Genomic DNA, 24,310 nt, shown 5'->3' on the forward strand with positions numbered 1-24,310 from the left:
GAAAGTGGCACAGTGTATTCTCAAACTCTAAAATAAATCTTTTTATTGGTAGTTGAAGCCTAGTACAAAGCTGGATATGCTACAAAACAATCAATTGATATTTGGGTATCTGAATAGGAAAGCAGATCTCTTTTTTTAAAAAAAAAAAAAACTGGTAGGTTTGAATTTCTTTTTACTGTGTTGAAGCAGTGAACTTAACGAATGTTAGACTTGTATTTATATGTGAGAGAGGGAATCTGCTCAGGGCTGTTTCAGCAGCAGCTATTTTTTAATTTGTCCTCATGCTGTGTTGATAAGTTTAGGAAGAAAACATTGAATAGTCTGTGCACGTGAACTGCAAATCTTTCAAATGACTGTCTGCACAGGCTCTGTCCTTGATAAAATTTGCATTGTACGTGCAAAATCAACAAGAAGTGGGTGCGAGTTGGGCCCTGCCCACAGCCCTGGGGGCATCATGGTGGCATAGCCCTCTCCTGGGGTGACAAACAAGGGCGCAAGTGCGAGTTATGCTGGCTCAGTGCTGCTGGAGGCCCTGAAAACCGGCACAGACACTCATTTAACAAATCTTCTTGACTTTCGCGTAACTTCAGCATTTGGGTCTCTGAGCTGGATTCTGAAAGCTGTGGCTGCCAGATCTTGTTAAGGAATTTGAGTCCTCCAAATTCAAACATAGCCTGCCTTAGATAAGGAGATGAAGTCAGTAGCTTCAGACAGTGGCACAGCTGCCATGGGCCAAAGTTGAAATCAACTCTATGGGTCCATGCTACTGCTCAGTGATTTGTTTTTTTTTCTTGGTATATAGCTAAGTGGTGGTGAAAAGGGGGATTGACTGCAGAATTGAGAGGGGGAAAAGTATATTTCCTTTGGTATCCCTTTTAAGTAACTATGGAAGCAAAAACGTAGTAGGAAAAAGTGATTCCTTACAGTTTTATCTTAAATTCATGCAGCACTTCTGGTGTTGATGCTATTTCCTTAAAAATCTTGAGACGTATTTTTTCCCCTCCCTTAAGAGAAGATGGTTGTCCTCTGTCGGGAGGGTTGCAAACTTGCTTTTTGTTTGTCTCCTCAAATCTCTTAATTGCTGTACATTTAACTTGGCAATTTAATAATGGCTTTTCAAGATGGAGCTGCCTGGTAAAAAGTCAAAGCATGATGAAAATGACCCCTGAATAGCTAATTTGTTTACGAGCTGCTGTGCTGTTTTTTTAAAAAAAAAAAAAAAAGGAGAAAAAAGACACACAAAATGATTCTGCAAAGTAGTTGGTGGCAGTTAGGGCCTTGGCCTCTGTATTTCTGCCTCTGGAGGAGCACTCAACTTGCACAAACATTTCTCAGAAAAGGGAGAAGATGCCACAGGATTTTTTCCTCCTTTCTCTGAAAAGGCATTCACTAGACTAGCCTTTTAGAGGAACCAGTAAAGCATGTGACTTAATTTATGAACTTTAAAATGGAACAGACTTAAGAAGTACAGTCTCCATGATGGAGTCATCGAGTGTGTTTCCACCTCAGTCGTGAGTGCCATCTGTCATCTCCCAAACAGTTGCTGTCAAGCACCGAACTAAGTATCTTCTACTTTCAGGCTTTAGCTGTGAATAATGCCTCCTTTCTTCTACTGTCACTGAGACAGCCTTGCTTTTCTCTGCACAAACGGTTATCCTAGCTAAGTGTTGGTGTTTTATCTTCTGGTATTAGTTTGTCTCCTGAAAACTCTTTTTTTCAGTAGAAAGACTGACTGATAATTCTGGTGGAGTCAAGTGTTTTTTGCACGTTTTTGCTTACCCTTCCAGTAGCTGGATTATTCAAGCATTAGCCATGGCTATTGTGACCGTGTTGGCCACTTTGATATGCATAAGAATTACATCAATTGGTACGATAATATATGTAATATGTGGCCAGTTAACTTATTTACAGAGGTACCTCTGTGACTTGATACGTGTATTTTTGTCAGGGCTGTTTAGGCTCAAAATTAACTTTTTGAACTAGCAAGTAGAGGCTGTGGGGAACAGTTAGCAGCGTGTCCTGGAGCTGGTTGATGAATGCTCTCCGTAGGTCGGAAGTGCTGCTTTTTTATTAACAGCAAAAGAACTTAGAATGGTACAGAAATTTAAGTGAATGCTGGAGTATTTTACTTTCAATTCTGCTTTCCAGAGTTGTGTATCAATAGTTCTACATCACTTACTAAAACAGCTGCCAAAAAAGCCACAGCTCTCCCTAAAACACAGCTAACCTGCTTCACACTTAAGCCATTTCCTCATCTAGAGATTGCTAGGTCTGGTGGCAGCATCCCTGTACTAATACTACTCCGAGTTTTGTGGTTAAGTGTTCCAGTGGCCAATTGCTACAAAACAGTTGCCTTTTCAGAGGCTATAAGATAATTCACATCAAAATTACACAGAATTCTGGGGGTTTGTCTGAGAGGGGTTTTTGTTGGGGGATGTGCATGTGTATGTGTGGTCTGCAGGTGCCGAGATGTGAGCTCAGGGTCTTTTTTTGCGAGGACCCCAGTGTCAGCCTGGTGATCATCCAGACTTGTTTATTTTGGCACACTTTGATTATTGCTCTGTTACAATTTGGTACCAGACCAATGCTCTGTGTTTTTCATGCCCAGCAGAATTGCTGTGAAAGGGGGTAGTGCGATATAGCTTGCCAGCCGTAAGTGTATTTTATCTTTAAGTAGAAGCACAGAAAAATCCATGAGTATTGATTTCTATTGGGAACAATTATTTTCCTTCACATTGACTTTTTTTCTTTATTGGGCTTCTTGTAGTATGTTGCATAATAATGAATTTTTAAAGCAAGGATTTGATCCTGAAATGTGTTTTTCATTTTTATTTTTTGTGGATGGGTTTTCAGCCTTTTAAAAGGGAGAACAGAACGGAAGAGTCATGCAGCCAAGTCTGCGGTAGTCATGCTTGCCGCCTCCTTTTCCACACCGTGTTTTTATATATGAAAGGCGGGCGCTCAAATTAAATTAACACCTGACGGCTGTGCAGGAAGGATCCATGAGCTGGCAGCGCCACAGAGTGCTCTCTTTGGATGTGAGCACTTCTGATTTCGTGGCCCTAATAAACAGCCTCAGAGCCAAGACTCTTCTCTTCTGATACCACAGGATGAAAGAAGCGGTGATCAGCCATGGTTCTCGTGCTTTGCGGGGGGGTGAGCTGCTTGTGTTTTTAGGTATGTCGGTCTCTTCTAAACTGGCACAAATCTTTCTGCCCTTAGTCAGACCAAAGCTTGCTCCTGCTGCGTTTGCCCGCAGGTCACCAGACACTAGAGTGCACTTCTGTTCTCTGAGCACCGCTCGCTACACAGTAAAGTAAAAGCACGGGATTTTGGCAGAGGTGCTCAGGTCTTGCGCCAAAGGACGTGCCAAGCCTGTGCCCTGTTGCAGTTGGGCTGCGAGCGCTGCCCTCCTGGTGCATGCCCCGCTCCCCCTCCTCCGTCCTGCGCCCCGCAGCCGCCCTCCGCAGCCAGAGTAACGCTAGTCCTGCTATAGTCTGTGTGCCTCAACATCCATTGCATTACTGCTTTTCGCCAGAGGCACGAGTCTCTTTCTGAAGTCTCTTGAATTGTAAAATCCATCTGGTATTGAAGATAATTATTATAAATACTGTAGAGAAAAACCACGCTGATTCTGCCTGCCAGCAGCAGTAGCCTGCTGGGCTGTCGCTCCTGTGCTCTGTTTTCTCCATGGTCATATAAGAATGTCAAACCGATTCCTACAGCAAGCTGTTTTTCTAGCTTAGTTGTTTTGTTTTACTCTGCGCTTCCAGTTCTCTCTGCAGTGCTGCTGGATACCTTTCTCTTTTATAAAATTACACCATCAAAGACTGCATTATATGTGGATGATATTCAACATATAAATCCAGACCCAGACTTACAAGTAACTCCTTTTTTCATAAGGGAGGAAGATAAAACACTTGGACCAGGACTTTATAGCTTTGAAATAAGATCAGAGTTTAAATTTTGCAGGGCAGGCCTGTATCTAGAAACTCCTACACGTGATCAAGTCACGGCTGCGTACCAGACTTCGCAGTCACTGAGCTGCGGCGAGTGTGAAATAGTTCGGCCAGTACGAGCCGTAGGCTAAGAGCACGTACACAGGCAGTTTAGTCATCTCGGCAACTGTGACGGTCTACAGGAACATGTGCCTGAGTCCTGACAGGGTGTTTTTATGTGTTAGGCTCAGTTTGTGGCAATACTTTTATTCCAGATGCTCAATCGTGCCTTCTCTGGAGCAGGTGGACATTTTGCCGCTAGCTTGGGGGTGCTGGGGTTTACCCCAAGATAAGTGTCATTCTGTTCCTATAGCTGTGACAACCGCTTGACTTTGTTGTGTGAGAGAAAATGGTCTTTTAAGAGAAATATCCTCTAGAGATGAAATTAATGGACCATCTAACTCCCTCTACCCTCTCCTTTATGTATTTTTCCTGTTCCCCACCCTGCCTCTTTGCATTTTCCACTCAAATCTAAAACTGTGGTTTCTAACTCTTTTTAAACCAGTACTTTTTTAATATTTGTCATAGTTGAAAGTAAAAAATGTTTGGTTTAGTATTTGTGGTGATTAGGTGAATGTGTGATTTGTATTACTTCTCAGGAATCGCAAGTAAGAGGAGATAAAGTACACTGCAGAATGTCTTCCCCTGCTTCCCACCTCCCTCCCTGGCCAAATCTAGCGTTTTCTGCTGCAGCACATCTGTCTGCCTCTGCAGGGACAGCTGAGGGGATGGAAGTCGTTTTCAGGTGCAGTTCGGTTCCTGTTTCTGGAACGGGAAGCACAGTTGGGCATTCGGGGTGCCTTAACTTTGAACTTATAGGCTTTCTGATGTGAGCGGGACTGTGCACATCCAACTTTGAAATGTCCTTTTCTATTAAAAAAAAAAAGTAGCCTTCTATCTTTATGTGGGTATTTAAAATTCTGTAGCTATGCATCACGGTGGTCCTGGGCTTGGCTCCAGCCTTTGGCATGGACTGTGTTTATCTCTGTGTGTGTCCACATTGTCTCCCTTGTGCAGGAACCTTCTGCCTTTCAAGGAAAGGGATATTGCCATTGTTTAACGTGAGGAAACTCTTGTTTTACTGGAGGCTTGACCGAGAGCCTCTGGTAGTTGATGGAAGCCTTTAGAAACGTATCTGCATGCCTCCAGTACTTTAATGAGATTTGCTTGGAGGACAGCTTTACATGAGCAAATTATGGTAATACAGTTATATATTGTTGCTTAATGACTCTTTTACACTATTAGTCGTATTGCTGTATATTCCAGCGTGGCTGATACAGTTGTGCTGGTCGAAGGATATCTTTGGGGAGCAAATTAAAATGGAATTACACTTACTTAAACTTCTTTGTACAAAAGTAATTGCATTCATGCAGTGCATTTTATTTACCAACACTTCTGGTGGTTTGCTATTTTCTGTTGTAGACAGGATATAATGAACATTTTTGGGTTGGGATTTTTCCCAGCCAGGTGTTGTGCAGCTCTTGCCCACGAACGCTTGCTCACATTTGGGTGGCCGACTTCATAAGCAGGACTCTGCTGTGTCTTTTTCATGTAAATACCAATATAAGTGTCTCTAGAACTGGAGCCCTTAAGTGCTCCTCTGACCACTGACAGCCCTCGAAGTCTGTGCTGAATGTGATTTTAAAAAACTATAAAATGTCAGGTCTGTTGCTGTTCATAAATGTTTATTATCAATAGGCAGCTGGAAATGTTACATCCGAAAAGGTAGAAACACCTTGAATTTCAATAGGCTTACGGTTTTTGGGAAAAAAATTAAATGCTTTTTATTTTTTTCAGTTTACAGTTAAGCTAAAAATACACATAAAATAAATAATTTTATTTATTATGTACATCATTTCATTTTTACATGTTATATGAGGGTATGACATGGAGTCTGCACTACGGACAGAAGAGATGCAAGTAGAAAAGTACATAAAACTACGCGTTTGTTTTTGCTTTTTGCTCTTCCCCTTTTCTGCCCCCCTTTCTCCTAGGGGTGGCTATTACTACTCAACTGGCAAATGCTGAGGTCCCCGCTCTGTCTTAACATACGCAAAATTCTTACAACATCTAAAAGCTCTCTTGCCTGGAAAAGGCCATCAAGTTTTTGACCAAAACTAAAATAAAGAGGAGGGAAAAAAAAAGCCTCACCTTTTTTATACTGTGAAGTAAAATGGCATTTTAAAATATGCTTGGGTCTGAAGCTGTTTCTGTGATAGCTTTTTTTAATGAAGATTTAATTTGATATTAAAATTTGATCACTAAAAAAACTGTTTGCAGAGTAAGCCCTAGTCTCGAGGCTTGCCATATAGAAAATAGAGTACTTCAGCATCTGCTACTATCCTTTGCTTCTCGAAGATCCCTAGCCCTCTAGTTCCCAGACCCACCTTATAAACACATTCAGTAGTTTTTAAATAAGACTGTACAATACCCAAAAAATAGCTAGACCAAAAAGTGCCCCCTTGCTCAAAAACAGCTATTTATAGTCAAAAGGCATTTCACTCCGTTGGCTGAAGGTTTCACAGTGTTCTGTTAGCTAGCGTGCTAAAAGGCCAGCTCCTTGATTGATCACGTCTTGTCCTAAGCATGTCATTTCTTCTGGCTTAGGAGTTACTGCTGATATGGAAATGCTTTAAAAGGGGGGGGGGGGGGGGGGGAATCCCCAGAAGAAACAAGATAAGCCATGCTGAAGGAGGATGTGCTAGCCAGGAGGAACGGGCTGCACTGTTTCCGTGGTTGGCGAGCCACTGATTGCGAAGGGCCTGTATGTAGAGAAAGAACTGCGAGGTCAGGTTGGCTTTTAAAATAGCGGGAGGTTTGAGCTAGGTCGGGGGGTTTCTATTGCTGTTATGGTTGGGGGGGTTGTTTTGCACACCTGAAAAAACCAGAGCAGGTGGAAGTGTTTCCCTGAAGCATAAAAGACTATCAAACATTCAGAAGATAAGGATCAAACACTTCTGCCTTTTAAATATACTTTTTTTCGATAAAGCATGTTCTCTTTTCAAAGCAGTCGTTCTTGGTCATGAATTTACTCCAGAGCAGTAGTTGTTCTGGGGGGAGGCAATTACATGAATAATATGTAAATGACTTGTTTGTAAAAGTGTAAGGGCCTGCACTGGGGAAAGAAGTAGCGTGAAAATGAAATCGAATGCAATTGCAAATGTTTAGGACATTTGCTAATGTGGCTAGCCCAGCGCGCTCCCCGCCTCCTCCCAGTAAGGGACTGACTTTATAGTTGTTAGGTTTCAACTTGCACATTCACTGAAAACTACAGATTATTTTGGTAACAGTTTATTTTAGATGCTCCTCCAGTGAGCTGATTTATTATTCACTGTAGTCTCACCAATTCCAATTAATTCTACCATTACATGAATGAGAGTCACTGATGCTTCCAGCACACCTGGGCCGGCTGCGATGGGCCGTGCTGCCTGCCTCCGCGGGGGCCGGGAGGTCCCTCTTGCAAGGAGGAGCTCCTTACAGCGCATCCACCCCAAAAACGGCTCCAGGGAGTTTTTGGTTAAGTAACAACTGTCACTAATTCTAGGCAGCCCTAGCGCCTTGGGAGTTTTTGCTTATTTTTTGCCGTTCTGTTTGACACTGGAATTGCAGCAGAGGTGGGAGGGTGATCTGGTTTCTTGGGAAATCAGCCTTTGAGGCTGCACAGAGCTTTCTCATGGACATGTCTGTGGAAAAGTGTTAGCACACTGCAGGACAAGTTAACTGTTTGAAGGAGAAATCGGCCAGAAATTAAACCAAAATTGCACCTCCTCCTGGTTAACTGAAATACGCTTTTTCTTTGGGATTTTGGCCTTTGGAAAAGGGAAGTAGAAATACCAAAGCAAAGCTGAGAAGTCCCAAGGGAAGTGGGACATACACTTAATGGTGTGAGAGCAGCAAGTGCTCACGTAGCTTCCTAACTGCTAGAAAACCCAGCAGTACATCAGATCCTTGCTTACACTGTTAGTAACTGTCCAAACACCTGGTGCAGATAGCCTACAACTGCTCGCGTTCCTGGAAGGGAGCTCAGAACGCTCGTACGCTTACCGTGCAAGGCGAGTCTTAGAGCTCCTGTAACTCAAACCAAAGACCTTTATCCTGAGTAAGCACTAAAGAAAAACAACTTGTACCTACAGAGAAATTGGGGCGAAGAGCCCCCTCGTAGGGGCGCAGGAGTCACTCTCCTGCTGCCCAGGAAAGGTTCCTCCAGCAGCCGTCGTGCTGGCGACACACCGCTGCCCAAGGCATGTCCCTGGGAGCTGCCGCATCCCGCTCCTTGGGGCGAAACAGGCAGCGGGGTGATTTTGCTGCAGCCACAGCCCCCCTGCGCCCCAGGGCATTGTGCACCCTCCTGTGGCACCTTGTCACCTGCCTGACTTGCTGCCCTTGCCAGCGATGGGGTGAAGAGCGATGACATGTGGTGAACTCTTCCTGTATCCCTACTCCAGCATCCTGCCGTGTGCGCCTGCATCAGTGCCGGGCTGCCTGTGGAACCTCCCCGTGCTTAGAAGTCTGTTGCACAACCAATTTTAACCTCTTTAAAAGGTAAGGTTTTATATTTATACATGAATACATTTATTTAAGTATTCTTAATATTTACAGTGGCCGTTTCTGCTAAAAATTGTTACATGTACCATCAGAAAAAGGATGAAACACAAATACAGTGAGGTGACGTTAAGGGTGAGACATAAATCACAAAAGCAAGGGTGTTAAGAGTTTAGGCTGCCAGGGTATGCTGCTCCTGCTCTTTGTCTACTGCAGAAGTCCCCTAAATTCCCTTTGTGGGAAACCATGCTAGTTTCCTACATGGAAAACTATCATAACGGACATACAGTTAAATCCTAACCTGAATTAGTTGTAAGAAAATAAAAGTACCTACTACTGCTACGAATATTAACTACTTACTGTATATAGCGCCTTTAATTTGAAGATCTGAAAGTGCTTATAAATAAGGAACTAACCCCCCCTGCGAGGTAGGTAAGTATTATTATCCCTATTTTACAGATGGGGAAACTGAGGCATTAGAGAGGCTAAGTGACTTGCCCAAGGTCACAAGTGAGTCAGTGGCAGAGCAGGGAACAGACCTCACAAGTCCTGTTCTCTAATCCCGTGCTCTAACCGCTGCGCATGCTTCCTCTGTGGGGACCATGTGTACAAATACTTGAGTATTTACATATATACCAGTAAGTGAATAATATACAAATGCAGTTATCCAAATAATCTGCAGAAATAGTCAGTTAATTTGTTTCTGAAACAACTTCTTTAATCTCTGACCTGAGTACAAACACCTTCTAGCTCCATTTGATATTCTTAACCCTGGATGTCATTTGTTAATTTCTTAATCGGTGATCATTTGTAGGTGTGCTGCTTTAAAAAGGCAGGTGACAATGACACTAGGATGGGAGGTGAGAAATAAAGCAACTTCAAGAGCAGGAAACCTAAAACAAAGAGCAAGTGGTCAAGATCTCTGTTATTCCTAATTCCAAATTCCTTGCTTATGCATAAGGATTATTATTGAAGCCCACTGGATAAAGGCCAGGCGTGTATCAGTTGGAGCACAGCTGTGCATCTTGAACTCAAGCCAGGGAAAAGTTTAACTCCTCACAGGAGAAGCTCCAAGTGTCCCAGCAGCTCCCACCCTGGTCGCTTGCACAGACAGCACAGGGCTAGTTCACCGATTTCTCTGAAGGAAAGAATAACCGACTAAACCATGTTGGTTTTTTTTGAGCAATTGAAAATGGAAAAATGCTAGTGAAATCCCAAATACTGTGACTGCAAGTGAATTAAAAAAAAAAAAACAGGTTTTGCTTATCAAATGTATTTTTCACAAGATACTTTAATTTTCCTCTCCTGAAGCTCCTGTTTTGAGTAATAATTCACCAGCTGCTATAAAGTCTATTGCTACCAAAGGGGATGCATAGATGCAATCAAACAGAATTTTGCCTTTTGGGGGACCAATTTGACAGTTCTGCAAACTCCTTGACACATGTATTAATCACAACCAAATGAAATATTTGTCTTTAAATTCCAAAGTCATCTCAAACTAGCTGGGAGCTGGGAAGTATCTGAGTCACGAAACAAATCCCAGGGGAGCCCCAGCCAAGCAGCCGCATGACGTACCTCTCGTCTTTAACGTAACATTATCGAGAGATTTTTGCAGACTGCATTTGCCATCGTGCCATTCAATGTGGCAGTTCCTCCCCTGCCCTTTCAGGACACAGCAGGGGAACATGACTCGCGCAGTTTGCACAGAAGGGATCTGCGCCACCCGGTGTCATTTTTACATTTTTGGGGGGCACCCCTGCGGAGTTAATTGCATTTCATTTTGTTACTTGTACCTGTTAATGCAGTGCTGTGTTTGAATGACCCAATATAATCATCACCAGTAGCAGTGTGCTTGCTCTCGTGGAAAACTTAAAAGCCTTTCTACTGTCCAAGGACATGAACCCTGCTTCTGTCCCAGCCTCAAATTCAGTTGATGTAATCTGCATAACCATACTTGAATTGTTTTCATTCTTACTCGTGACACAGGAAATACCGTAGAGACTTGCTGGCCACATGTCAAGTAGAGTTCATAAACTGCAGCGTGGTTAGGTGAGGCATAAAATGATTCAAACCCTTTCCTTCGTCCCCCCGTAGCAGCTCTTGCTAATGTTCATCTTTCCAGAAAAGTGCTCAGTTTGGCTTATTAAACTGTAGGGCTTTTATTGTGAGCTGCTTTGAGAATTGCTTTCAGTTGGGTCTGACTGCAGCGCTCACCTATCGATGGATTTGCCTCTTAAAAGACAGGGGTGCTGTTTCTTCAGCAATGATCAGCAAGCTGCTTCTGACCCCCAGATTTTGCCAGTCAGCTTGTGCAGCGCCAATGTCAGTTTGCTCAGCCTTTCATAAAGGAAGAGATGCAGTTTTCAAGGACAACTCTAACCCTGCCGTTAGTATGAAAGCCTGAAATCTGTTGATACAGAAAAATGCTTTTCACTCTGCTTTAACTAACACAGCTAGAGGCTTAAATATGTTGGGCTTTATACTGCATGCTGGTAACAAGACTGGTGTCATTCGTAAGCAAGGAACAGAGAAACATTTTTGAGTCTCTGCTCCTAGCTGCTCCTTTTTCTTGATACCAGAGCTGGCCTAGAGCCACGGTCTCCACCTTGAGGTCTGTACTGAAAACTTCCCGTGAGTCTGGTGTGTTGGCATCTGCAACCCTGCTACGGGAGCTGGCTGCATCGTTCACGTTTCTCTCTCTGATGTAGGTATGCTCCATCACAACCTTTAGGTGATGCTGTATAGGTGCCCAAAGGGAAAACCCAACAAGGTGGTCTTCCTTTACAAGAAGAGGGAGCCAAGTTTAAAACTCGGGCAGAGTATCCAGCTGCAGGTGTCCCAGCATCTCTGTAGTGAGAAATCCCTCTCCTCCTGACCCCCTGTCCTGCCGTGAGAGCCGTCCTGCCCCTTGCTGGTAAAACCTGACCAGTGCCAATGGTGGGTGTAGATTTTCCAGCATTATGCTTTTACAAATGGAATTCACAACCCAGTTCACAGAAGAGGTGATTTTTGGCAACCACCCTTGGGATATGCTCCAGCTCACGTAACCTCTCCTGGGAACAGAGCCTTAACTGTGACCGCACGAGCACGGTAACGAAGCTCTGCCATACGGGAAGGCTGTTTCTGAGTTCCCGGTCAGGACTTGCTTCCTCCAGGAAAGCAGCTGACGATTAACTACTCTGAAGTGGTGGTAAGTGCCAATCATCTGTTTCTTAGCAACACCGCAGAAGAAAGTTCAAGTAACACATAGTTTAAAAAAAAAAAAAATCACTGTTAAAAATTCAACCATTTTGCCCTTGATGGGGTTGTCTTCTCCACCCTCTGATGCTCCTTAGGACAAAAGCAGTGATGATGCTAGGCCCTGTCCAGACACTACCACAGCTGGGGAAATAAAAGATGACATCTACTGCCGCACTCCTTTTTGTTGCACCTTAGAAAAGGAACTGCAGAGATGTTCCAGGCTGCCAGATGCAGTTTGAGCTGCTGTTGCTTAGGTTGCGTTTTCAGAAATGCAGCTCACAGGCCCAGGGAAGGCGATCTCTCTTAGCACTCGCCATATACCAGGAGGATGGTTTTCTTCCTAAAGCCTGGCATCTGTCAGAGAGGCAGCGAAAAGCGAATGCAGCAGTGGAAATAAGATAAGGAATTTCAAAAAGCAGATACAGCTGGAGGGGTGGGGTGTAAGGGCAAGGCTCAGGGCTGGGTTTTGGCTCAGCCTGTTAGAAACATGAGAACCATGCTGAGGTTTGTTTCGAGCAGCCACAGCTGGTTTTGGGTCAGTTCATCTACACAGAAGTTGGCAGCAAGGCCAGCTGCTGGCTTCTACTGTCAGCCTGACTGGAAGGTCATTCTGCTCCCTACAGGGGGAATTTCTTATGGGAATTAAATAAATGAGCAAATCATAACATGTTCTAGCTGGATGATCAAAGGGGTCTTCTCAGTAACAATTTACAATATTAATATAATAAACAACCTGAAAAAACACACACAACTGAAAGAATCAGAGGTTGTATTGCTTAAAGAAAACAAAAGCCAGTTATAACCCGAAACCCCTTCTGAAAAGATTGTGAATATGATTCTCAGCCTCCTGCTAAGCTACTGCTCACCAGCTGGTTGCGTTGACGAGGAAAATCAAGCAGGACGCAGAGCCGATCATGTTGGATAGCAGCAGTGATAACCCAGTGGCGGTGGGATGATGATGAGAGCACTGGAGAAATCCTTTACTCGGCCACCAGTGTGTCTGAAGTCCGTGGGGCTTGAAGACTAAGACTGCATCTGAAGGGATTCCTGTGGTTTACAGTGACCTTATAAATGGTGAAACCTTTAGTTTAGTATTTGTGAGTGTAAAAAAAAGTAAATTAAAAAAGGTGCAGATGGCTATAAAATAGGCTAACATAGTAGTTAAATGCTTTTTTTTCACCTGTGGACAGAAAGGAAATAGTAATGCTGAATCAGATGAGAGCAAACAATTACAAATAATTGGCTAAGTTTTCCAGCGGGTGTTAACATAGCTTTACTTATAGCCGAGTTGTAACGTGATCCTCCTGCCCATCTTTCCACTGGTTTATAAACAAGTCACAAGCCTCTCCCCATGAATCAAACACATCCTCTGAGGAGTCTATAAGTTTGGAATTAGAGGAACAAATACTGGAAGCACAGTGAAGGGAGCTGGTACAAACCACAGGGCACTCCTTGCTCTGTCCTGTAAGTCTTGTGTTCCCACTGTAGTCCACCTCATTGAGGTTAATTTCACTTTTGGAACAATTCTCTTCTCTCTCTTTATCAATCTGAGAATATTTAATGTCTTTCCACATGTAGTGTGGCTGAATAATTCCATCTGAAATAGTGTACATGGGTTCTGAATTTGGTTCAGGTACGTGTCCGTTCATCTTGGAGAACAGCAGGCCCAGTCTCTTAAAGGACTCCTTCTTGGAGCTGGAAAGTCTCTGAACTCTGTTTCCATTTCGGACAAAGGAGCGCTTACTGATCCCATTGCTTTTGGGCTTCTCTTCCACCATCTCGATCCCAGACATCGTTTTAATTAGAGCAGATACATTGAAGTCCTTTTTTTTGTTAGCTACGCTGAAAGACACGCTCTTGGCTTTAGATTTTTCTCCAGCACCATCCTCATTTGTTTCATCCTTTTGGGACACCTCTGTGCTGCTGGTAGAGTAACTTCTCCTCTGGGGCTTCCTATTTCCTAAGAGGTCAAGAACTTCATAGCGAAAACTTGAGATGTCCTGTTTTAATTCCTAGGGCAAGAGGAGAAATTAGTTACACTCAGCAGCTTTATCTGTGACATGAAAGAATGATCGCGTTCCCTTGGGAGAACTGTTCAGAGTTGTGCAAATGGCTGATACCAAATCACACTTACAAGAATACCATTTACATCTTCATTATTCAGTGACACAAAAAAAAAGTACTGGTAATCCTGAGAATGGGAGACCTCACAAGACCTTTGTCTCCACAGGCTGTGGGAGCGGCCCTCTTGACCAAATTGAGAAATACGGCAGGAATCCTGTTTAGTTGATAGGCCCAGCTGTAACTTTGTAGGTAAGTGTTCTTCGTATCCATTAACCCAGACTCATTCTTTGGCTCTGTTTGGGTTAGGATTAGGAATGTGATGTTGACTCAAATCAGATACTTCATTCCTACCATTTTCCAAAGCTTTTGTCTACATAACATTGTATATTAAAATCTGGGAGGTGATCATAGGAGAAGACACTTGAATAAGAATATTCACTGCACAAAAAACCCCTCATGTGCATCATATGTATTCCCAGCTCCAGTAATAGTCCTATTTCCACAGCAGGTTACAAATCATCTTGACAAGTTAGTGCAAGCTCTGCAAGTGGCTACTTGAATGAATATAATAGATTATTATTAAGGAATAATAAATTACCTTGAAATTTTCTTCAGTTAAACCTTCGTTGGTTTTGGAAGTTCTTATCATTGCTGCGACGTATCTTTTCACAAGATTTCTTATCACTTCCTGGAATAGGAAACAATACGTCTGATTCAGCTGCTGGCTCAGACAAAACTCTGTTCTTACCGCATTTCACGGAGTTCTCACCGACAGTGACTGTCGTGACTCTGCTGTCTAAAAAGAAAATCACCTAGCAGGAGAAACAGAACACTTCCTTTTAAAGAGAACAAACCTTTGGAAAGGGTTATATACCTTCCACCTTGGATGCTCAGTTGTTAAGTACAGTGAGCAAGTATTTTTGTACTTGGTTTGTGTATGTGAAAGTTATTGAGAAAAAATTCCTGATGTTCTTAAACATCCTCAAGCCATTTAATCTCAGCTGCTGAAAGCTTCTGAGACTACCACTCCCATGTGTATATGCTGTGTATCCTGACAGGCTAAGCTTGCTATTTGAAGATTGTTTATCAAGTATTCGAAAGCCAAGGAGGGTATGTTGACAACAAATAACCTGAAGAACAGCCAGGAGCCCACAGGGTAATGCACGTTCACGTTAACCCACATCTGCCAGGGTCATCTGTGCTGGCCAACATACACAGAGACTGATCTCTGCACACAGAAGAGACTACTCCAAACCTTCCCTTCATTTCCCCCATTTCATAAATAGGGATAACAAGTCTGTGCAACACGAAGCGTGAAGATGGTCTCCGCACCAAGGTTTTACTGGGAGGTTTTTTAAGAGATCCCACTGTTGGTACCCGTGACTGTGAAGTCAGAAAGTACCGCATGTCTGTTGTCAAAGGTGACTAATTATGTTAAACATCAACTTCAGATAAAAATACTCTTCAAAAAGCAGGAGATGTCTCAAGTAAGACAAATTACTAATGGCTTTTGACAGTATAGCCTAATGTACCACCTAACATTCTGGAGAATTTTTTTTCTTCCAGCACGCTGGCATAATACAGCACACTGAATTCAAGTACTGAAGCTGGTGGTTTTAATACAGTTTCATCCTTTTGTAGGTTGACTTTAATGAGTACTTGATGACAGGCAGGCTGAGAATAAACAAAACCAGCAAAATTCAACAAAGGAACCATTCCTCCTTCCTGAGCTGTCCAAAACAAAAGAAAATCCCAACCACTGTTTGAGTTAGGGATGCTTTACAAAAAAGAGCAGAAGAGGAACGATTCAAGAGTGTGTAAAGATGCTGCAGAAGCAGTTTTAATTAGGATGGCGTGACAGCCTGGTCCCTCTGATTGGCAATGGGGATGTCACCTTTGACTTTAGCAGCCAGACTGATACCTGGCAAGTTTTCCACTACTTCAGAGGGGGTGAAAGGCTAGGAGTGATTTAGTGAACCATCCCACCTCTAATGAGGAAATGTTTTAATCCATGATAAGCAAAATCCTCTTAGAGGACCTACAGTTATGAAGATATATTCTAGAAGCAAGTAAGAATCGAGGTATTAGAAAATGAGCAGGAAGAAGAAACAGCAAGTAAAAACTTGATGTGCTGAAGAGTTTACCTGGTAATGTTGATTCTGAATCAGGTTGTCAGCATGCCGTTCCTGGAAAGAGAAAGGCACAGATATGTTACCTGTTTAGTCCTGTCTTTAGAGCTCCTGATAGCTCTTGGCAAGTTATGATCCAGCAACCTTCTACTGCACCAGCAGAGCAGTGGCCCTCATGATCCTGAACATGCACAAGCACCCTCAAAAATGAAGTATAAAACCATGCAGCTCCTTACTGTGAATGTTTTGAGGTTTTCATGCCTCTTCTGTTCATTGTCAGAGTCATTGCCTGGGCACAGCTGATTGTGAATCCACTTGCAAAGGTACCAGACTGACTTGGGACTTGGGACAATGTTAAAAGGAGGGGGCAGAGTGGCACCTTCATCGAAGTAACTCATCCAGAGCTTCGTCCGTGCAAACTTCCACTCAATATCTGCATGGTCCTATGAGAGAAGAAAAGAGGCTATCAACAGCTTTAGGCAGGCTTTCCTGGAGCAAATGCCCATGGCTAAGGAGGTGACGTGTGAGCAATAAAGAATTTCTCCGGCTGCAGGCAAAGCAGTATCACTTCTTCCATCTCCCTTGCTGGGGGTGTACTTAAAAAAATCAGTGTGAAATGTAGCTAGAGTGTAAAAATACCAACCACTGAGAAATGAGATGATAGCAGTATTCAGCAAAAAGAATTTCACATGCTAAAGCCTAGCTTCATCCTTTAGAGGTTGTGCTTATTAGTTCACCAGTATAAGAAGCAAGAAAACACATCTCTTATTTTGCTTTTTGCTAGCACTTTATTACCACAAACGGTTGTTTCTCATGTCCAAATCCAATGAATTCTCACAGTCTTCCCTGGAAAAAGATCTTTCATAGTGTTTTTTGATTTGTTTGTTTTTTATAGCATCCATTAATTCAGCTTTTATAAGGAAGTGACACATTTTACGCGTGCCATATTTTAAATCTTGCCTCTGCATTATCCTTACACAAACCAGGAGCCATTTCGCTGTTTGGTTTTTTGGGTTTTTTTTCATTTATCACTTGCTGTGCTCTAGTGTTTTTCATCCCAACAAAGTAAAGGTGCAAAGTTAATAGCATCATTTTACAGCTGCACAGATAGGCACGCGGTCCATACAGTCACCAGGAAAGGAATACTGAGTCCATGCAAGACACTGACCTTACAGACTGCAAAGTGGTGATCCCCAAATCAAGGTATTTGCAATCTAGTTCGTGGAGTCAACAGGCTGTTCTGCCCAGTAACAAACTGCATATTCCCTTCAACATCAGGGCAGAGACATCTACCCTGATTCAGTGAGATACTGCAGCTATTCAAAATGGATTTCATGCTGCTTCGTGCTAGTTTTAAAGTTTAAAAAATGCCACTGTTTTGTATGTTCTGCAGAAACTCTGACATTAGACAGAAATGGTAGGGAAGAGTTTGAAGCCTTCAAGCCAAGCAGTGCTGAACGCAGCTTACAATAGTACACTGAATTTAAATGATAAATTTGTGTATTGTTATCATTGCAGAGAATAGTGATAAGCTGATGGTTATGACATTTTAGCTGTTCAGCATTTATGTTAATAGTATCTGACGTGAGATTAAATCAAAGCTGTGATGATCTAGGCTAAGTAACAGCGCAAGGTAGGAGAAAAGGACAACGTGGGATTTTAAGTTTCTGAGGAGATTTCAACCAGGTTGGAACAAGCAGCCCTCTTGAGTGAGGGATGCTGGGCTGCAGGGCAGCAGCTCTCAGAAACAAGCAGGGTAGGACAGGGAGTTTAATAAAAGACGGCTGAACATCATGCCCAAAAAATTACTACACAGGCTTTCTGGCTACGCTCCAGTGCTCTGACGTGGGTAAAATATGCTCACATTTTGACAGTGAGGTGCAGCTGAATTCCATTTTAGAAGTGTATTCAAATTAGGTGCAGCTTTCGATTTAAAATGACTGCCTCAGTGGCCGGGGAGCACATTAGTCTCTGCAGATGGTCTGAATCAGCCCAGAACACTATCATACCCTGCCAACTTACCAAAAGGGCTGTTTTCAAGCCGTAGGTAGACTCAGAGAAGCAGCCTGCCATGCCCCTTTTTGCCTCGTATATTGTCATACCCCGTAAGCAAGGAAACTGCAGCATCATCATAAAGCATTAGAAGATGCTGCTGATGGAAATGAAGTTCTGGGTAGTAAAAAATGCAGTTTGCAGCAGTAGAAATAATTGCCACAAAAAAAAAAAAAGTCCTGCTCATTTTCTCTTCATTTGTCTCTACCTGCAGGCTGCAGCAAGCTCAGCAGAGCTAGAGGCGAGCAGGATGAGCTGGTGCCATGCAGCTGCTGTTCCTCCTTCCCAGACTCTGGGTTAGTGCTCTGAACTCCACAACCAGCCCACAGGACAAGTCCTGCCTAATAACTGCTCAGAGTTAAAGGCAGAGCTGTCCCAGCCTCTTCCAGAAGCAGGGCTGGCTGCTCCCTGCTCAATCCTAAAGGCTCACTCACGCCCATCTTTCTACCTGAACATTTCCTGGTCTGGGCAACTTCAGCTGAAACAGTCTTCAGAAGAAGAATGACCAGCATCACGTGCCAGGTGAGCCAAGGGGCTGCTGGGGAGGGCGTGCTGCTCATGGGGAAGGCAGGAGATCAAACCTCTCTTGGCAAAGAAGGGGCCTGAGCTGCAGCTCCCCATGCTCACTACCAGGGAAAACCCAATGGTGGCTGCATCTTGAAAGGCTGCAGACAAGAAGTGCGTTGCTGGTTCAAGCATCTAAAGCATTTTGGGGGGGGGAATAGCTGTGTGAGACCAGCATTGAGTTCCTCAGCCCTGCTGTGAGTAAGCCTTTCTCAGGGTGTGCAGGAGCTACCGACACCTGGCAACACTGATAGCACTATCTGGGGCAGCTGGAGAGTTTAGGGTAAGGCAGTAGCTGAAGGAGAGTGCAAAGACTGTTATTTTGGAAAGAGACATGTATATTTTAAATTCTTTGTCAATACAGAAGTAGGTGTAAATGTCCTATCGAGGAGTCAGAAGGGAGAAGGTAGTTTGGAGAAGGTTATAAATCCACCCTTCCCTTCTACAAAGGTCCATCAAAGGCCCAGTGTTGGTGGTGGGGTGGAATCAGGTGTTTCTTTCAGCACATTATAAAAAGGGCATGTCCTGGGTAGAGGTGATTTAGCAGTGGGATGTTGGATGCTGTTTGTAGAGGAGGATAAGGCAAATCTATAGCTTGGGGATTGCAAATTAGTTTCTGGGAAAGGAAGGGGAAAAAAAAGGGCTAACAAAGTTTTTCTGCACAGAGTGCTTTTTCTTTTTGTTCTTTCATTTTCAAATAGCTTAAAGGGACTACATGGGCTTGACTAGGGGCTGAATGCCGATGCAGGGCAGCGCTGTGAAACTTAGCAGGAGTTTCTCATTGGGGGAAGTTCTGTGGTTGGTCTGAACAAATCCCTGTTGATCTAAATGTGTCTGTGGGTGAGGCTGGTGGATGCTAGCTTCAGCCCCCACCTGTATTTCTTCCTGTGCAGTCTCAGTCAACAAGTGCAATATAACCACTCTTAAAAGACAGACCCTCTGTACAAAGCTCAAAGTATTTTTTCTTTCTCTGTCTTTTCTGCTGCTGTGAACTCCCCAGGGTTTACAAACTCAGCCTGTCTCAATTATTCACCTTGATGTTTTGAGAACCTGAGCAAATCAGATGAGAGCTCCTGGCAGCAGTTTTGTGTTGGAAATATATAGCAAAGAGACATTTCAATTTTACTGAGAATGTTTTTGTGTGCCAGGAAACCACCATTTTCTTGGTTAGAGCTCTCTTTAGTGCAGTAAGCAGTGAAATCTGCACACAAAACTACAGCTTTCCTAACTCTCCTCCCTGTCTTGAGTACCAAGAGTACCACGGTTCAGCAATCACTCGATACCCAATTCAAACCTGAAGCATTTGTGAGTTACAGCCAGCACATCAGTCATTGCGATGGCTGTGAACGTGGCCCAGTGGACCACCAGCCATGCTGCAGGTTTTTGGTGTATCTCCCCAGTGACTGCAGGCCACTGGGCAAGATTTAAACTTTTGAGAGCTCCCCAAGTCTGAGCCTGCTTTGCATCAAAGCTGTGGCAAAGACTGCGTGTAGGTGAACACTCAAAGCAAGCTCCTGAATACCACTACAGTGAGAGTCCAACCCGAGGGCCCATCCCCTGCTCAGCCTGGGCCTGGCCACCACACACCCCGTGACGCTACACAGCGATGGACAAGCCCGGACCTCCTGCGGGAAGGTTCAGGGCCACCTGCAGTGGTGCTGCACTAGCCACTGATTTACAGAGATGGGTCACTGGAGATGGTGTGTCGGAGCCCGCTCCCAGGGACAACCAGCACAGAAGTAACTCTGGGAGGCTTCAGCAGAAGTGGGTTTCCTAAGGAGAGAGAGGACAGGCGGAAGCGCGGGTGCTCTGACCCTGCCCGGGGAGCGCTGGCAGAGGGCATGCACCCCGGGGAGCTCAGCAGAGCAAGATGTGCCCTGCAGCACGCCGCCGTGGCGAGGAGCTTCGAGCCGATTCACTGCACAGCGAGGACAGATCCTCATAGACTTGTGCTGTCTCATACAATGTTCTTAGATGACAACTTAAACTAAAGAAACGTATCAACTAGCTTTGCAAGTGTGACCTTGTTGCTTTAGGAATTTAAATCCAAGTTTGGACTTCATGGTCCTCTCTTTGAGCTACTGTTGCTCTTGCTCTTGTTCCTGTCACCATTTTCTTTCAAGCATTGCTCATCATTTCAGCTATAAAACACTCTGCTTCTTAAGAGGGCTGAGCCCTCAAGCTCAAAGAACACATGAACTTAAAGAAACCAGCACTCGGCTTCTCTGTGAGAAAAAAAACTGTATCACTTACTGTCACAATGCAAATGTGTCATACTGGCCACATAATCCTCTTGCAAATCTCTGCCATTTGAAGTGAGAATTAATCTCCCATAAAGATTTCCCCACGGGATTGCTGAAGCCATCTTACTGCAGCAGTTGCGAGGATTTTCTAATTCAGTCAAAGTGATGTATTCACAGATGTGCCAGATTTTAAATAATTACCTGCTACGCTAATTATCCAGGATAATTCAAGCATTAATCTCCATCTTTATCTCTGTGTAGAAAATCTGTTGTTTAGATTTTGTGAAATGTTTTCTATAAAGATTTCCATCACCATCTCCTTGCTGGGCCATATGGTTTAGATTGTACTCTGCCAAATAATGGCCAGCCGCTCAGCTGGTACTGCCCCAGCCAGCAGAGCCCCAGCAATGGAAGACTCTTTCAGTTCTCTATATGAGGTGGCTACCACTGCCGCAGCCTCTATCTTCCTCAACCTCTTCATGTGTTTAGTATTTCAACTCCCTTGTGGCTGGAAAGCTGATGGAGGAGTTACTTTTAGCTTAGCACATAGGAGCTGAAGCACAGGGCTGTCCTGTGGGAAGCCTGCGGCAAATCAGGAGCCCAATCTCCTGACTCTTCAGTTAGTATCCCTGAAAGCACTGGGATAGTCCTGAGCTGACGTTAGCTCAGGACTGATGAGAGGCTGAAATGGATTATGGCAGCTCCTTGCACTCTGCTGTTGCATACTGTGGTTAGCTCAGGATAAGGATGTGTAAAGCCTGGTACAAGCACTCTGCTAAAACATAATGCTGAGATGACAGTCACGCTTGGCAGCCAGGCACTCTGACAGCTTCAAACTTTTCCACTGTAAAACAATCACAAGACAATGAGTTACTTAAGCTCCTCTATGCTACGCAGAGGTGCACAAGGGCTTCTGCTCCTTCCTCTAACAAGAGGGAAGATGTGTGATCCTGGGATGCAAATCTTCCCCATGCCCCTTTGGAAAGAATAATGTATAAAGATACCTAGCGTCTTTCTAGCTGGCGCAAAAAGGGCTGCGAGTGCCTTTCTTGTGTTTTATTATACAAGTCAGTGGGCTAAGCTGGAAATCAGGCTGCTGCCTGTCAGATGCCGATATAGATGGCTGTGACAATGCCCTCAGGACCAGGCTGACTGGCTGTGGTGGAGTGCCTTGGAAGGAGGCACGGGAAGCTTTCCCCTTGTGCCAGGAATGCTGGCAGAAGCCGGCATGATTTCTGCATCAGGAGTAGCAGGACTGCTCCCTGCTGCTGTCCCAAGAGACGCCAGCAGCAGTCCCACAAGATTAGGAGGTGCCCAAGCCACAGTACTTTCCTCTAGGAAGGAAGGAGGAGACGCAGCGTTCACCTTTAAAAGGTGCTTGCTGACATATCTATCTTATTTGCAGCCTATGGAGTAAGGGGGGACTCATTGCCTGAGAGGCACAGGAACTTCAAAGGTGCTTTTTTGCTGTGTAATTAGCTGCGCTGCGAAGTGTAGGAGAAGTCATTAAACTCTATTTAGTATATTTCTCTCTCACATGCCTCTTTATTGCTCTTTGCTAAACCCAGGGCAGGAAACAGCACAGAAAATATATCATCAGCAATGGCTTTCAAGCAGGCTAGCACAAGAAATACGCCCTTGTGTGTCCTGAACACAAAGCATTGCATAAAGAGAGGGTCAGGAGAAAGTTAATCTTTACAGAACCCAACACAGACAACTTGTGTGCGGTTTCAAAGCTGTTAATTTTGTAATATGTGTTGGGCAAACTGGTAATAACATCAGCAGAGCTTGGGAGTTTAATGACGAGCTCAGAGAAGCAAGCAGCAAAAATCCAAGCAGGCTATGAGGTAAATGATGCTTAATATTTTTCAAAGAAAAATATGTCATAGAAGGAAAAAAAAAGTCTATGAGAAAAATCAGGAACGTATAAAGGCAATTATGCATAGGTAATTCAGCTGCAGCTGACATCAAATGACTTCGCTTTCAAAGCTGGGGATGACATACTGATGGATAAGAACTTAATAGGATCAATCTCAAAAATAATACAAGAAAAATTACTAAAGGAGGACAATCTAGCATTAGAAAAAGCCGTTAGAACAGTCAGGGAATGAGACAGCCAGAGAAGAGATGGAAGTACTGTCTAGCACAAAATCACGCGCTGCGCTGGGTAAAGCAGACGGAGTCCTGACCAGCAACCAGACGCGCACACCAGGGAAGCTGCAGTGGCCCCACGCCAACCACACACGGCTTTGAAGAGGAGCGTGTAGCAACGCCCTGGGGAGAACAAGCCCGCGGCAGAGGCAAACCGACACATACAAAGCGAAAGAGCGCCCAGATGTGAGGGACAACATGCCCGGAGACCCGCCAAGCAAACCCCATGCACGAGCACGCAACCGGGAGAGGGCAGGGCATGCCGCGTGGGAAGGGAGAGCTGCTCCCCGGGCAGCAGCTCAGCTGGGGATGTGGGGCATTTTCTGGCTCCAGCACGGAAAAGGATGTTCATGAAGCATAGGCAGGTCCTGAAGAAACACTCATAAATACAAGCACTGAGATACAAGAAAAGTAGATTCTTGGGCCAGGATACAAGTAAAGACTTGATTTCAGAAAAGCACTACCCTTATCTGGTAAAAGGCAGAGGCAGCAAGGCCCTTAAGGTGAGAAAATCAAACAGAGCACAAGGAAGAAAAAAACCCCAAATCTAAATTTTTATGTAGCAGACATTTCAGATAAGCCATCAACAGGATTGCGAGCCTTAAAAACTTGAAAGCTGGATGAAGATCCCAGTCATGGTAGAGCCCATAAAAGAATACACTGTAACAGAGGAAGTTAGGAAATGCTTCCTGAATTTGGCAGTGCCCGAGGTCCATCACTTCAAACAGATCAAGGGAATGGCCAGTTCAGTGTCAACAAGACATACAGCACGGTGACTGCTTTTTATAGTAAGATGGATAAAGGACTCCATCTTTGGAGCGTAGCCAAAGAGGCATGGAAATTATGGAAACGGGGTAGGTCACTGTTTGCAATGGAAAAGAAAACCACTAACGGCTTCTGAATACACAAGGCCAAGCGAAGAGCATGGGTGTTCACTTCTGAGTGACACCACAGCAGACCGATTAGATGAGCTGTTGCACTGGCCGTGCTTCCCCAGAACGGAGCTCCGTACTGCGAGTTGGCTGATATTCCCGGCTCTGGGGAATCAGTTTGTTTGGACTTGGAAAATGCGTGCTTTAGCATCTCTCCTATTTATATCTTCCATGTGCAAAATAGATTCATAATTAAAATTTTATTATAGCTTGCAATGCATTACATTCCACAATGTATTTAGGTTATATATATCAATTACCTTTCATCTCCCATCAGCATATTGGAGAGAAACAAAGATAGCTAATGAGAAGGCCAGGGAATATTACATTTGAGAAAACACAGATAACTGTGGATTGGGCTGGTTTTAGTGCAGTTAAATTATTTTAACTGACAC

At 44.0% G+C, this 24,310-nt stretch overlaps 1 protein-coding gene across 1 annotated transcript in view; it reads right to left on the reverse strand.

The window, feature by feature from the left end:
- Positions 1 to 13,057: 13,057 nt before the first annotated feature.
- The window catches only part of TRPC5 (transient receptor potential cation channel subfamily C member 5), a 65,376-nt gene continuing 54,123 nt past the window's right edge, over positions 13,058 to 24,310 (reverse strand). Inside the window, exons 7-10 of the mRNA XM_009821743.2 lie at positions 16,210 to 16,416; positions 15,989 to 16,030; positions 14,443 to 14,532; positions 13,058 to 13,792 (exon numbers count right to left, since the gene is read on the reverse strand). Of these exons, the coding sequence (XP_009820045.1) occupies positions 13,058 to 13,792; positions 14,443 to 14,532; positions 15,989 to 16,030; positions 16,210 to 16,416 (1,074 nt within the window). The remainder of the gene's footprint in view (positions 13,793 to 14,442; positions 14,533 to 15,988; positions 16,031 to 16,209; positions 16,417 to 24,310) is intronic.

The sequence above is a fragment of the Gavia stellata genome, chromosome 14, assembly GCF_030936135.1.
Source record: "Gavia stellata isolate bGavSte3 chromosome 14, bGavSte3.hap2, whole genome shotgun sequence".
NCBI classification, from domain to species: Eukaryota; Metazoa; Chordata; class Aves; order Gaviiformes; family Gaviidae; genus Gavia; species Gavia stellata.